This window comes from Balearica regulorum, chromosome 12, assembly GCF_011004875.1.
Source record: "Balearica regulorum gibbericeps isolate bBalReg1 chromosome 12, bBalReg1.pri, whole genome shotgun sequence".
Classification (NCBI taxonomy): Eukaryota; Metazoa; Chordata; class Aves; order Gruiformes; family Gruidae; genus Balearica; species Balearica regulorum.
The window spans coordinates 21,094,593-21,109,895 of NC_046195.1; the positions used below are offsets into that span (position 1 = coordinate 21,094,593).

Consider the following 15,303-nt stretch of genomic DNA (forward strand, 5'->3'; position numbering starts at 1 on the left):
TCTCCAGCAACGTAGAGTTTTACTTCCCCTCCATGCTGTCATTGCACCAGCTTCGTACCAACTAGGAGAAAATATACTCCTTTGTCTCTTGTGTGTGTTCTGAGTAACTAAAGCTCAAATTTGCTTTTAATCTCTTACTCCGGGGATGCTCAGTAGTATAAAATCTCAAGACAAATCACTTCCATGCTCCTTAGTGTAGTATCTTCTCCAAAATTGCCAACATTTTTAATATTTGATACACATAAAAATGGAACCTGCAAACACTATACCCAGATTGCTTTAAATTGCACCTTCCATGCACTGTTTAAAATATTTCCCTACTGGATATATTATGAAATCTGCCAAAAAAAGTCTGTTTCGTTGTCCTACACAACCAGGTTGAGCGTTCATAATATTTCCTACTTTGAAAAGCTCAGCTAAGGTCCTAAAGCAAGCAACTGATTCTGTGCTTGACATAATTCAGTGGTTTCAAAATTCTGCAATGAGTCAGTACTACAGTTTACATGATCCACCGTGAAATACAGATATGCCTTTTCAGTTAATAAAAAAAGAAAAAGAAGTCCAGAAAAGCCCAATTCCCTTATCGCATGGATGCCAGATATTGGGAATTGCCTATCAGCATTAATTTAATCCTGAGCATTGATTAAAGTGTATACTGTAAACTCAGTGGATAGAGGCAATTGTTAAACGTCTTTCTGCAGGTCATTTCACAGCTGGCAGGTGAGAGTTAATATAATGATCAGTAATAAAAGATTAATGTGTGATGCAAGCCAGGCAAAACTGCAGTGAACACAGTCAGTATATAAGGAGATCATTACTTTTGCAGCTTCAGATTATCACGTTTTACTAAAAATAAACGAACAAAGCAAAAGGCCTAGCTAGTGATTTAATTGCAGCAGGCGTCAACACAGTTGTGAGTTCTGCAATCTGAGTTCAGGAGTTCCTTGAGACCCAGACTGAGAGCAGCCTGTGACAAACAAACACTGGCGGTACTGGCAGCTAATCCTGCGGCTCTCAGGGTAGCTCAGCTCCAAAGAACCAGCACAGAACGGGTAACGTTAGGACTGAAACACTTAAAGCAAATGAAATGCAATGAAGAATGTACGAAGATGCCTTATGTCTCCGTTGCTGTATACAGCTCTACTAGTTAGCGGGAGAGCACTGTACTCAACGAGATGAATACTTAGTCAATAGTGCACTGTATCATTCTATATTTATAGAAGATGAAGCATTACCTAGCAGGGAGAAAAGCATCTGGAAATGAAATATTGACGACCTAATCCATTTACATAATTAGCCTTTTTCTACTAACAATTTAACCAACTTATTTATTTGGAGATCAAGCAGCTACCGCTAATGAATTTTATACAAAGAATACTAATAATGACTCCTCTGGAACATAAGAATAATCACAGCAGGAATTAGCTTTCTACTTAAACATCTTTCCTTTGCAACATATCAATCTAATGTGTCCATAGCACCATTAACAACCAGATACATTGTTCAATTAAATTACAAAATGAGCTGCTAAGCCCTAGTTATGTTTCTTGTTTAATTTACATTGCTTTCTGCCTATCTGGGGAGATCTGTATTATAATATCCACTGAACTTTAATATGTACTATAATTATTTGGGTTGGGATAGGATAATATGGCTGTCACCTGTAGAATTAATGGAAGCAATTTCACAAAATATTAAACATAAGACAGCCTGCTTAACAAATTAACTTGGTACATACACCTACATTTTTTCCAGAGAAATTTTTTCATGGAATAATGCTGTAAAGTCTTTTAGGCTTGTTTGTTTGTTTGTTTTGAAACAGTGATCACATTTAGGTAGCACAGACAAATAGTAAAAGCCATTCGAAACACGCTAACGTGGAGATTGCCGTTATGTCGATAAAAGATGCGGATACAAACACAACAACAGGAGCATAACTCTGCTCATATTGTTATAACGGAGGTAGTATTTATTCTGCTAAGATTCAATCTTTAGGTTTAATGGCAATATGGAAACCAGAGCTAAACCAGTATGTTTCCTTTTCCTGTCAGCCATCGAATTCTTAGACACCTCATCCTCAGCTTCTAACTGTGCTTCTGCTATTATTCCTTTCCAGTTTGCAAAACATACATTTACATGACGGATCCAGTCATTTTAACTGCCTGGAGTTATTAATAGTGCTTGCCACATAATTAGTGCTGTGCCAGTTCCTGGAAAACAGGGAGGGAACCGAGTGTGGCAATTACACTTACATACACCTTTGTGACTGTTTCATCCCCACAAATATTTATCTAACTATACGTTATTATCTTCTGCACAAGAAGATGAACTACGGTATCATATAGTACCTATTGACAATTTAAAAAGATGATAGTAGATAAAATGTGTTTATGTTGTTATTCACAGTATCTTTTATTATTAAGAAAATGTTTTCAGCGCCTCGTAAAATTTTAGAGAAAACGCTATTTTGTTGTGCAGCAGCACTCTCCTGTTATACTTGCACTTCCACCGTAACGCTGCAACCATTGCACGAGATCCAGAAAGTAAAACAGACTTTAAGATACAATGCTGCTAATCTGTCCCATTGCCCGTGCTGGATGAACACATAACCAAGGAAAGGAATTTAGACTTTTTAAAGACACTGTGCCTGCTCCTGCCCTCACTGCAATCAATGGGCAATCCACATTAGCTAACTGTAGTTAACAGCAAGGGGAGGGCACGTGCGCCTGCTCCGAGCAAACCGTTGCAGGCAACGCGCTGTCCTAGCCCAAGCGAGAGGCAGAACTCCGACCGAGTATAACGGGCCTAAGGTTTCACTTCCCTTATTGAAGGCTGACTAAGGGCTGATAGATAAACACGTTTTAACCTTCTAAGAACCCGTTTGAAAGGTGGGAATTTCTAGGCTAACGCAGTTTTTTCCTGCTGCTAGAAAAGCTTTCTGAACTGCCGGTTTACCTGACTTGCTCCTGTTCTCGTTCACCCTTCTCACGCCTGCATTTCTGCTCTTCTGCCTCTCCCTTCAGTGTCTCCCTTTTATGTCCCTGCTGCAGGAGGTGGCAGGAGAGCCATTCCTAAGGGATTTGCTTGGGTGCAGGTCCGCATTGAGACCTTCCCTCAGCTTCTTTTCCACCTCTTCCAACTGCTTATTTTCTCCCTCCCTGCTTCTATCTTCCCGAGCCAAACCTCTCTCACGTTTCTGCAAGTACAGATCTGCAGAGCCCACGCTCCCTTTGCTCAAGGACAACTCTTGTGAACTCCTGTCTGGAGATGGAGGTCCTCTTCAGCCTTCCTGAGCATGGCCAGGGCTGGGGACGGCTGGGGACTGAAGTGGGGTCACCAGTACAAGTGTCCAGGCTGCACAGCTGCTTCCTTTAGTGAAATTGTCTCCAAAAGGAGAGAAAGAGAAAGCTGTGGTTAGCAACAGTAATTACACGGTACTCTATGGCTGAAATCACTGTCTCCAGATGGGGAATGGGGGAAGAGAGACACACTGATGTCTTCTCCACTAAATTAATTTGAAATAATTAGTGTTTCCACCATATTTAACAACACACAAATCATGATATAATATCCAGAGTCCCCTCCAATTACCGCTGTCGATAAAATGGAAACAAGGAGCTTCCACACTTAACGGGAAAGAACACGGCCTTCTGAACCCCGGCGCAGCGCCGAGCGCTGGTCTGTGTGCGTGCCATAAAGACTTGCTGATCGTACAATGAAGCAAGAAACAAGAAATTCCAATGAGCTTTCCTGCATAAAGGTATAATTGTAGCATATGTCAGTATACTGATACTAGCTTGTTCTAGCTAATTAAAAACGGGAAGATGCAGGAGAAAGGGCTTTAGCATTGCGTACACGAGGGAGCTGTGCCCGCGGTCTCTGGAAACCCTGGTGACACAGTCCAGCCGCTGGTGACAACCGCCTGTGAAAGCCTGTTGAACTGCAGCTTCCCCCCCACCGTTAGCTCTGCCGGCAGGATCAGCCAACACGTGTTACAGTCCCACCTTGATTTTGCTGTGTAGTCATTTTGCTAAATCCGTGACGCCTTTGTAAAACAATATTATCACCTTTTCTGATCGATTTATGGGTGAAGGCTCTCATTTATAAATTTTGAGGATTTATCACCTTTTGTTGGTGTCTGAGATGGATCAGTGCTGCAGCAGCACGGAGAGGCTGAGGGAAACATTAAACTGCTGCATTGCTTACTCTTGAGGATATTAATTTGTATAAATATAGTTCATTTACATATCTTGTAAACATGTAATGCTCTCTATTAAATTTATCACTGTAAATATCTAAATTAAATTTAATCCATTAAATTTTAAAAGTTATATTAAAAAAACCTGTAAATGGAGAGCATTGCCAATAAAAAGTAATAACATTGCCACATTTATAATGCTTGAACTGCTTCAGAAGGATGAACCTAATTGGAGCAATAGAAACATAACACCATTTTTCAGAGAGTAAGATTGTCCTAGAAAGGATATAAATATTGCCAATCCATGGTTAAAACTAAAGGATTTTGATTTTTTTACCTGTCTCCTATATAGCCAGCTGCACAGACACATTTTCCTGTCACGGGATCACAGTGTCCTCCGTTGTGGCATGGACAGTCCTGGCTGCAGTTAATCCCAAATGTTCCAGGAGGACACGGCTGTGCGCACACCAGCCCCTGGTAAGGTTACAGAAAGAGCAATATTTCAGTCAACATTCATAATGCAATGAATTTCTATATGCGGCTTGGATATTTATAGTCCTTCTTGCTAAAACTAGATCTAAGTGTAGCGGCAATATTTTTTCTGTTTAAGATGGGCTAAAGACAGTCTCAAAATCCTGCTACCAGAGTAAAAGCCTGTCTACCCTACCTCCAGAAGGGATTTTTCTCGCCACTGTACAGTCACTGATAATTCTCTTCTGTGGATCTTCCCCGTAAACTGCAGCTGGGTGACAGGATATTCACTGCCCCTTGAATAGATGCAGGAAAGCTTGGGAGAGGTTAAAGGCAACCAGAGAAGGTTACAAAGCTGAGTTTTTTGTGAAACAGAGAGTCAGAAAAGTTGTTGGACCTACCCTGGGTAAATGTCACAAAGCGAACGTTTGGGAAGAGGGGGATTGTTGGAAAGGCTGCACGGGGAAGATGAAGTTCTGCTAGTTGTGATAGTCTATGATGATCCTCCCTGTTCAGACTGCCCTACTCCATCCTAGAAGACCAAATCCAACTGCTGCAGAAGTCTCTACTACTCTTAGATCCTACCTACTTCATTACATTCATGCTCATGAAGCCCCACACTCATGTCTTCAAGCAGCACAGAATGACATCTGCCAGTGCTTTGTCTAAGCCATGGAGGAGGCAGGATGGGAACAAGACACTGGGACAGTTGCAGAAAGCCACCAGTGATGACACAGAAGCATCTTGACTCTCCACACCAGCAGTGCAGCAGCCTTTTGGCCAGAAAAAGTGATTTTGCAATGGAAAATCTGCTTAATCCCTGAACACTGGCTGGATGCATCATCCAACAGGCTCCCAGCTCCTCATCCCCAACCTTGGAGACATATCTTAGTCCCTGACCTGCCTGAGCTCCACATTTCGGTGGCTACCTCCTTCCCCCATTTTGTTCTCCCAGCCCTCTGCTCTCCTGGCTCTTCATTCCAGTCTACCCCAAATCCTTGTTGCAGACTCCCTTTTAGTCCTTCATCCAGACCCAAATCCCCACGTCTGAGTTATTTCCTCCTTCCCCTCCCTGCTCAACCATCCCGGAAAGTGAAGACGGACTGTCGTTCTTGATTGTGCACCCTGGAACTGCTCCTCAGGAAAAGCAATTGCTGGGCAAGCCTTGTTCCAGATGTTCAGCCCCAAGGCAGAGAACGCTTACCATGGGTTGTGTCTTTGGAGAATTTATGTGCCAAGCTCAGGTGGTTTTCCCTCAAGTATCACATAACCTTGCCAAGTATCAAGGCCTCCGAAGGATTTCCCTAGACTTTCTTAGAAGTTGTATGAATGTTTTTTTATGTAAGCAAACATAACAACTGAGGCTGGCATCCAGCTGAGTAACTTCAGCCAAAACAAGTCTGGCAGTGCTGGGATCTGAAGTTGGGCCCTATAACGGAATACGTTTGGCAGCTGTAGGAAGTGGTGCTGCTGCCAGTGCCACGCACAGCACACAGTCTTTGATAGAAACGATGTTTTTCTGTCCCTATTATTATTTTGGTTTAATCTCTCAGAAGTCTTATTTCCCTAACCACGCCCCAGGGGCTCTGAGCTTTGAACAAGGCACGTATTAGACAAAACTTATACAAAACATAAACCAGGAACATAATGGCTGCTTTCACTCCTTGGGGATCTCGCTCGACAGTTTGGGAAGTTTAGCAAGATCAGCAACCCCAAAGCGGAGAGGCTGCTCTTCCACGGAATCATAAACCAGATACTTCAAACCTTTCCTGACCAGTGATAGGTGGCTCCTTGGCTGTAAAACAGACAGGTTGGCCTCAGTTCAAGAACATTCAGATTACAGTGTTAAAAAACTGGTGTCTCTGGACATGAGTAATACACAACACTATATATCTGAAAATGTAACTATCCATTTATCTTGATAATAAATACTTTCTCTCTTCATGTCTCAAAAGGAACAGGATTTCTATCAACAAATGATGAGAAAGCAATACTCTGTGATGCATCCCCCCGGAGCCAAGAGAATCTTTAGGCATACTCTTTGCATTAATATGTACTGAGGGAATCCAAAACATCGCTCTCTGGAGGATCAAATGTCAGACCAACATTTCCTGCTGCTTATACATCTAATCAGTAAAGTTCACCCCATCAGCACCTTTTTTTTCAAGGCCCTAATCTCATCAGCTTCTGCTTTTGACAGCGTTTGCTATATTATTACTTTTTTGTAGTATAGAAAGGATTTTTTTCTGCTCCATTTTCTCACACACCCCTATGTTTAAAATCCACAAGAGAAAGTAAAAATAGACAAAAATACGGATTATAGTTGCTTCATAAAGCCCAGAGGCAATGAGAAAGAAGTGATTAGCAGAAACATGGCACCATGATGCAGAGCCTGGAGGATGGGATCTGGGACGGAACAGGATGCGTTGCCAGTGACAAATGTTCTGTCATGTAAGGAAAGATTGCTGCTTTCCTGAGCACGGAGATCCAGTCCTTCAAAAGTGTTCCTGAGAAGCATTGTAAATACTAAATTTAACTTCCCTCCTCACTTCCTGAGAGTGCTTGGAGAATTTAATACTGCAAATGAGAAAGATGTATAGAATTAAACCTGTAAATAGGTAATGAGGCCCTAAAGCAGCCACCCACTAACTCCCACAGCCACAAAGACACAGAAACGGAAAAAGCCCAACATCATAGTATGCTGGAAGCCACATTTTGTTGCCTAGTTCAACAATATATGCTGTTAGTCATCATCCTCTTGGTGAAAAACCCATGGGACGGTAAAATCTCACAGGACACAGTTCGTATAACGTGTGCTTCTGGGAGAGTCTGCACTGGGTGGGAGGAAACTGGAAGAAAGAAATATTGCAAGTAATAAAAGAAGCAGGCTTTGAAGATGGCAGATCCAAGGAAGAACCTAAGAACCCTAGAATTTCCTCCTATTCAACTTATTGCCTCTCCTTGCACACCCCACAGGCAACCAAACCCCTAAGGGAGCTGAGCTGCTGTTAATAAGCCTACCCTAGGAAAGGATAAAAGTCTCAGCTCATCCAGCAGCAATAAAATCCAAGTGGATTTGCACTTGTATAAATCCAGGGAGAATTCTCTCCTTCCAACGTGATGGTATATTCAATACATACGTGCAGTCTCAAGCTTCAAAATCAGCAAGTAAAATTCCCGATGTCAAAGAAAGACTATCCATGGTGTGAAATAAAATGAATGCTGTCTAGCAATCCCATCTCGCTTGCTCGTTTACAACCCACTCATGTCTCACTTCCCAAACCATTCCAGCCACCAAGAGTTAAAAATATAGCATGAAAAAAAAAATCTTTTTCTCGCTCTGTGTACTGAATTACCAGCTTTTCATTAAAACCCTGGAGAGACCCTTTATACTTAAAATCTCAACATTTACAAGCTGAGTGCTTTTACTTATAATTTCAGTTTCTTTCCCCGGATTACTTGATCTCTCTCTTCAATTTTCAGTTACGCTTGTTTCAAACATCAATTGTTAACTCTAGGGTTTCTCTGGGGACAGAGCAAACACAGTTTTCAGGAAAGTCTCTCTGGGCCACTAAAAACGCAGAGAAGAAACTCCAAGCTGTAAGGAACAGGGCAGAAGTGGGCCAGAATACACGACCGCAGCTGCTGCGCGGCCCCAGTGCCATGGTTCTTCTTTAGGGTCTATGCTGCATCCTAAAAGACCTCGAAAAACTTCCTGCTCTATTCTGATAGTCTTATATCTCTTTAGTGATTTTTTAATATTGCAAAAAAAGAGATAAAATACAGGTAAGGAAGAGAACAGCAAAACAACTCAGATCCTCAGAAATATTGGCATGCAGAAGGTAAGGGGAGGTGAAAAAAATACCCTAAAAGTACTATTTTTATGTTAATCGCTTTATCGATCACTTCTTAGGGGTACTGCCAGAATGGACTGATAGGCCCCCAAAAATATTTGAATTGCTTCCTGTATGCTTTAGCTCCAGCACTCTTTAGGAAAGAACCTTTTCTTTGTCTCCACTGAATGCCAGTTGAGAGTAAGGTGCCATATTCTTACTTAAGTTTCTGAAAAGTTTTGCCTGCTTTGTCATTTGTCATCATCTCCTTTGCCATGACTGGCCAAGTTAGAGAGGCTCTGACTCTCAAGTTAGAGATTTTCCGTACACAGCTGCTATGTGCAGCAATGTTCTTCTCCCACGTTGCTGCCCGATAGTCACCAGAATCTCCTGGTTGGTACTTTTTAACTTTTTTACTAAAAGCAGATGTGTGATCAGCATTTGCTGTACTAATCCAAAGGAACACAAACATCTTTCTCAGCCCTGAAATGTTTCAACAGGTATAAAGTCCACATCAGAAACCAAAGTTGTATGATGATCTTCAGGGTCTTCCACGTATTAAAATAAAAAGTCACGGTAGTTGTATGTATTAAAATCCAGCAAGACTGCCAAGAGACTAATTGTCAGATACAGGAAAAATGCCAGGAAGTTTAGTATAGCTAAATGGTATGTTGGCCTGTGAGACTTGGCAAACCCCAAGAGAGTTAATTATTACATTATTGATAAAGTTGAGGACTTTTAAAATGTTTGGCCTTGCCTTCTTAACATAAAGGATTAAAGGTTAGGGCAATTTGCTCTCTCCAGCGCAACCCCTGATGCAAGCAAATCTTTTGCAATCAATGGGAATTACGCCTGAGTAAGGACAGGACACGGAACTGGGCTCTGCGTCCTACCTTTAGTCCTGCTTTAACAACTGCCTGAGCCAGTGAATCCCCCCGGCTTCTCCCTCTCTCCGGAAGGGGAAACAGGACAGGGCTTTTGACAACGCTGAGCTGAGCTTTGAGCTTTCTGTCCCCATGAGGGTGCAGGGAATATTCCAAGGAACTGGAATTCAGAGACAATTCTTTTGCCTCTTCTCCCACACAGAAGTGTAACGAGTAGTCACTGCTTGGTTTACTGTTGTTTGTTTAACTCTGTGACGGTAGCTACCAGTCGCAGGCTGGTGGCCTGCCTGCGTAAGTGCTGTGCACACCTAAAACAAAGGTGGTCCCAGTGTCAGAACTGTTACAGCCTCGTGACAAGAAATAGCAGATACGCATCACAAGCACACAGGGAAGGTGTCTGCTGAGACAGCGAACAATTAACTTCCTATTCCAATCTCTACCTGAGGGACGAGTAAGAACAAAGTACACACCATCCATCCAGGAGGACAGGAGCACTCTCCGGTGATGTGGTGGCAGACTCCTCCGTTCTGGCAAGGGCAGCGCAATTCACACTGACCTCCGTGACTGCCTGGGGGACAGCGCTCTTCACAGCTTTGTGGAGAGAGAAGAAACAAAAAACCAAAGAGATTATTTAAAAGAACTTCCTGGAAACAGTAAACGAGGAAAATCCACAACACACATCATCACGGGAGTCCTCATGCAAAGTATGAAAACTCAGTAAGCCTCAGCTGGCATTACAAATTAGCCAAGATTTCTTTTATTTCTGCTGGGGTTATTTATGTGCCGTGGACCCAGTTGTGTAAGGCTGATGCACGTGTGTAATCTTTATGCATGTACCAAATTCCACCCCTCTCAACAGGACAACTGATATCCACTAAAACAGGCCAGGAAAGTAGGAGTTGCAGGACGAAGCCCTCAATGTGAATTATGTGACATGGCAAGAAAAGAAGCTGCAAACAGAATAAAAGGATGGGATTAAAATGCTTGAAATTTCTCCAGTCACTTCTAAATGTTAACATTTGCAGTGTATAATGGACTGGCAAAACCTCTGCATCATTTAAAGGCTATTTAAACTTGTTGGGTCTCTCTCAGTACTCATGGGGAGCCAGTGTAAGGCTGGTCCCCGCAAAAACCAGTCTCCTACATTTGCATATTGGTGCTTTTCAGCATCACCTCTCTCCGATCCCAGGCTCTGAAACTACAGTAGGTTCTTCCCTTACTGACTATCCTCTGATGAGGATGTTCGTACAATACATCGGTGGTTGGCCCTGCAAGTACTTACTGCTGAGAAATGAGATAGTAATGTCAATGGAACCACTCCTAATAGTAAGCAGAGTCTTTAACAGTGAGCACTTCCAGGACTGAGGTCACAAGTCTATGAGGAAATCAGGTACTAAATAAAATATTCAAAAGGCATATCACTTATTTATGAGGGTTAATATTGTCTTTATTTTTCACCTTCCCCTTCATGCAGGTCAACAAATAATATTAGACTGCAGAAGTATTAAGTCACCTGCAATAGATCTCCAACCAAATTCAGCGACTGAATTCTCTTTCCCCTTAAATAATTTTGAAAAACATAATTACGTCTGAAAGTACTGAAAGATCTCTAATGAGAACTGATGTTACACTGTGGGCAATTTTAAACAAGGAACTATTGCTTGCTGTCCTAAAATTAATATGCAGATTTTGTGAATCCTACCGGTAAACTTTCAGTGTGGTGGATGGGGATTTAGCTACATGATTCTCGTTAAAGTTAATAGGAGTCACACCGCTAAATCCCTGCTCACTATGCTAAAAATTTACCCCCTAGATAGTAAGCTGATATAGTTAACAGTAATGCTTCCTCAGTTAGATTGAAAGTCAAATAAATTGGGGATGGTAAGTCCCATTTGATACTGCACTGGACTGCTAATGAGTTGAGTGTCCAATTGCTTATAAAAACTCAACTGTAATTTGGATTGTATTCACATACGGAAATTAGGAGCAGGTACAGTTGTTGTACAAGCTGGAAAATATAATGGATTTTTAAGTTCACTTCAGCACTAAATTTTATTTTACTATGCGGACAGGCATAATTACCAGCAAAAAAAGATTTTCCTTTATTTAGTCTCTCTGACATTCCGTTACCTGATTTCTACAAAGGAAAGCGTATAATAGAGAGATTGCGTAAATTTGGCCAATTACTCATTGCATTAAAAGCGGTCACAGCAAGGCTGTTAAAAGATGCGGAGTAAAATACACCTATCATTGAACTTACAATACCCCCGTGTATCCGGGAGCACAGTGACATTCTCCCGTTTTATGGTCGCAGGTAGCTCCGTTGTGACATTGGCATTTAAACTGGCAGCCCTTGCCGTAGCTCCCAGGGTCACAGAGCTCTTCACAGCGCCATCCTCGGTACCCATCTGCGCAGACGCAGGCCCCCGTGATGGGGTTGCAGAGAGCTTCGTTCTGACACTGGCAGCGGTTGCTGCAGTGGGGTCCCCAGTGATCGCTATCGCAACCTGGAAAACATACAGTCGTTTACCAAGATGGTTAGGAAAGTGCATCGCAAGCGGCTCGTCTCAGCCTCTTACGCTTAGGTCGGCAAGCAGGCAGAGGCACCGTTAATACCAGGAACTGTCTAAAGGGCCCTCAGACTTTCGAAAAGCACCCCCCTGGTCCACCGACACATGCAAGGAGACAACAGCTCTAGTTATATACCTAAATTCGAGGATTTGTTTAACACCCTTACTGGATCAGGACCTAAATCTTTTAATATCCTGTTTCTTAGTGCTCTTAGATAGCTGGAAGGAATGAATTTATAGTGGAATTAGATGCAGAGGATCACATCCTGACTGCAGTGTAGTTAATGGCAGGTAGTATTGCCAAGCAAATCCTGCAGATTTAATAATGTCATCAAATATTGTTTCTTTGCACTGTTCCCATAAGATAATAAATATGATAATCTAAAGAAGACTTTCTCCTTTGGTGTTGTTTTTTGGTTTGGTTTGGTGTGAGGGTTTTTTTTTCTCAAATAAAGGGGTGGTAGGGAAGAAAATAACATTGGAGATGGGATTTCATGAGGCTGACCAGGCTTAGGGATGAAGGTATGGAGTGTGTATGTCAGGTAATTTCCGTGCTGGTAACAGTAGGTACTAGCACTACAGAAGGCCCCCCAAACCCTGTGGCCACCGGCGCAGAGTGGAGGTTCCCTGAAGCACAGTGAGATCCCTTCACGTGACAATCCTGCCCGATCCCTCCTCCTTGTTTGCGGACCTTAGGCAGGATGAGAGAGGGAAGTCAGCGCTACAGACACAGCTCCATCCTGACTTGCTATAGAAGCGGCAGTCAGCACTTGCAAAACAGCCGCTTTACACGTATGCACACGAAGCAGGCAGCTCAAGGCGAACACCCAGAGGTTAAGGTTTCCTTAGTAAATGGTCAGCAGAAAAACAAGGATTTCTTCAGTAGTCCTACCCTCCACTTAGCAGCCTTTCGTACAGCTATGCCAAGGGTGAAAAAGTCATCATTCTGTTCAGGATAGAGTTGCTGGCAAAATCCCTGGTAAAGACACAGTTACAGATCATTTTCCAGGTACAGCTGGATATGCTCAGAGAGCTGGTTTCAATTATTCCAACAATTCCTCTAGTGTAAAATCCACTGCCACGCAGGAAACGGGTGTGTAATCCCAGCACCACAGCAGTCTTCACAAACGCTTCTCTTTGCAAACATGTAAACTAATCCCCGCGTGACACTCGCTGCTTCTCAGGCCTGGATCTCTGCTTCCAGGCGTAGCAAGGTAAATGGAAAGCCCATTTAAGCCTGATGCTCTCGTCCTAGAAATTTCATAGCCCTCCCCTTCTATGGCACGTGGCTATGAACCCACGCTGGATGACTGTTAATTTGGGCAATCTTTTTGTCCTTCTTCTTGAGCAGCAGGATACTCATTGGTCAGTCTGAGGATACTCAGCAGAAAAAGAAGAGAGACTTTACTCAACTCGTGCTACTGATTGATTACCAATTTACAAACTTGTGTTTCTTGAGGAAGAGTGTCAAAGGCCAAAATAAACCCATGACAAGACAATTCTAGGCTGTCCCGAAGGATCTGCAGGGTCTGACAGGATGCACGTGTAGAGAGATGGTTTCACAGCCTGCAGAAAGCAGAGCGTGCAACGTACCCCTGTGCATCATCCTGCTTGTGCCTCACACAAGATATTTTATTGCTTTGCCTCATTTTTCCCGCAGCTGTAAACAGGGATGATAGTTCCTCTCTTACACCGCTGGGAGCCGAGCAAACAAAATCTTACTCTTTATAAGTCTTAAATTATTACTGAGAATCTGTGGAAAGAGATGATCTATCTTTATTTCACATAGACATTCGCTAAGGCTCTGTAAGCCTTCTGGGGCGAGGAGCAAATCTGCTGGAGCTGATGCAGTTTCCCAGTAATTTCCATTCCAGAAACACTGCTTTGTTTCCTGCAGAACTTGAACGTCGAGGGATGAGTTCGACACCTCCACAAAGGGTACGCACACACCCGAACCACCCGGGCATAGCCGATAGCCCTTTGCACGGGGATGTGGAATGCAGGAATCAAACTTGACTCCGCCTGCTTCAGGGACTTCATTCCTACCTTACCACACCTCACATTAAAGCCCTGACTGCCAGACTGTGCGTTGCTCTGGGCTGATATAATTACAGCTGCAATTAATTTGCTTAATAGGAATAAATAACACTCATTAGAAGATGTGACTTATATCCCTGGTCTTCCATGTCTCAGATGAGCGCTCCAACCATCAGATTCGTCTGCTCGGTTTGTGTTTTTCACTTTGAAAGAAAGCGAAGGGGAAAGCAAACCTTTTCGAGGAAGGGAAACCCATTTCCCATCATCAGCTCAAGCACCTTGTTTCACATTTACAGTGTCTGCCCCAAACACAAATCCTTCTATGTAAGTCAATCTTATTTGAACAATTATTTACTATTTATATTTGGTCACATGCTTGCTTTTTCCCTGTACCAAATTTCACTCCACAATCTAGCCAAAGGGAAGAGCAAAATGCTGAAGTAAAGAGCAGAAATTCCTCTAATTGGTTGTAAAATCATAAAACCCCAAGTCTGGATAATAAAAGAAGCCTGCAGTGACCAGAAAACCAGCTGGCAGTTAGACAGATTTTTCCAAAGGCTTCTAAGTACAAGGCATCAGTGAGCACACATTGCAACACTCAGTATGTTTAGCCTAAAGTAGCTAGCCAAAATGTTTTAATGATCTATGAAATAAAACAGCTTGGCATACCAAATAGCTACTAAGAATGTGAATTTCATGGGGATTTATTAGGGAGAGGACATAAAAATGAGGATTAAAGTACATCCGAATATTCATGGAAGACACGGGAAAAAATAGAGTTACAAAAAGACGGGGCTTGTACCACGTCTCGTTCACAGTGCCTGATACAGCCTTTGCACGTGTTAGGCTCCTTCTTATGTTCCCACAACCACGAGCAGGATTTAACTACAGTTCTCCAAATGGTTTGAAACCCGAGTAATAGGATGCGTGCATAACCACGGTGAACATCCTGTTGTCTCTCCAGTGACAGGATCATATATACACAATGACATGTTGGCCTCTTCGGGATTTAAGTCTTTACCTCGGATGGTAAAGATTTTCTGCTTTAACTATCGGTTTAAGTCCTATATATGTCACAACGAGCAGAGCCATTTAATGCCTTATCAATTCATCCACTGCTGTTTAATTGCAAAGGGAATTGAGTGTAATTTGTTGGCAATGTGTTAGTGTAAAATTTGTGATAATGAAATATCATCCTCACCTGATTTTACACTGCAGTAATCTCACATGAAAATAAGATCTGTGTTGCTTAAAGTTCATCAGTGCCTGTTGGTTTTCTTTTTCCCTTCCCTTTAAGTCCCATATTGCAG

At 42.5% G+C, this 15,303-nt stretch overlaps 1 protein-coding gene across 3 annotated transcripts in view; it reads right to left on the reverse strand.

The window, feature by feature from the left end:
- MEGF11 (multiple EGF like domains 11) overlaps positions 1-15,303 on the reverse strand; it is a 285,900-nt gene that overhangs the window by 91,531 nt on the left and 179,066 nt on the right. For all 3 annotated transcript variants that reach the window (XM_075764670.1, XM_075764671.1, XM_075764672.1), the window contains exons 7-9: positions 11,647-11,893; positions 9,857-9,977; positions 4,536-4,672 (exon numbers count right to left, since the gene is read on the reverse strand). In XM_075764670.1, coding sequence (XP_075620785.1) covers positions 4,536-4,672; positions 9,857-9,977; positions 11,647-11,893 — 505 coding nt within the window. The remainder of the gene's footprint in view (positions 1-4,535; positions 4,673-9,856; positions 9,978-11,646; positions 11,894-15,303) is intronic.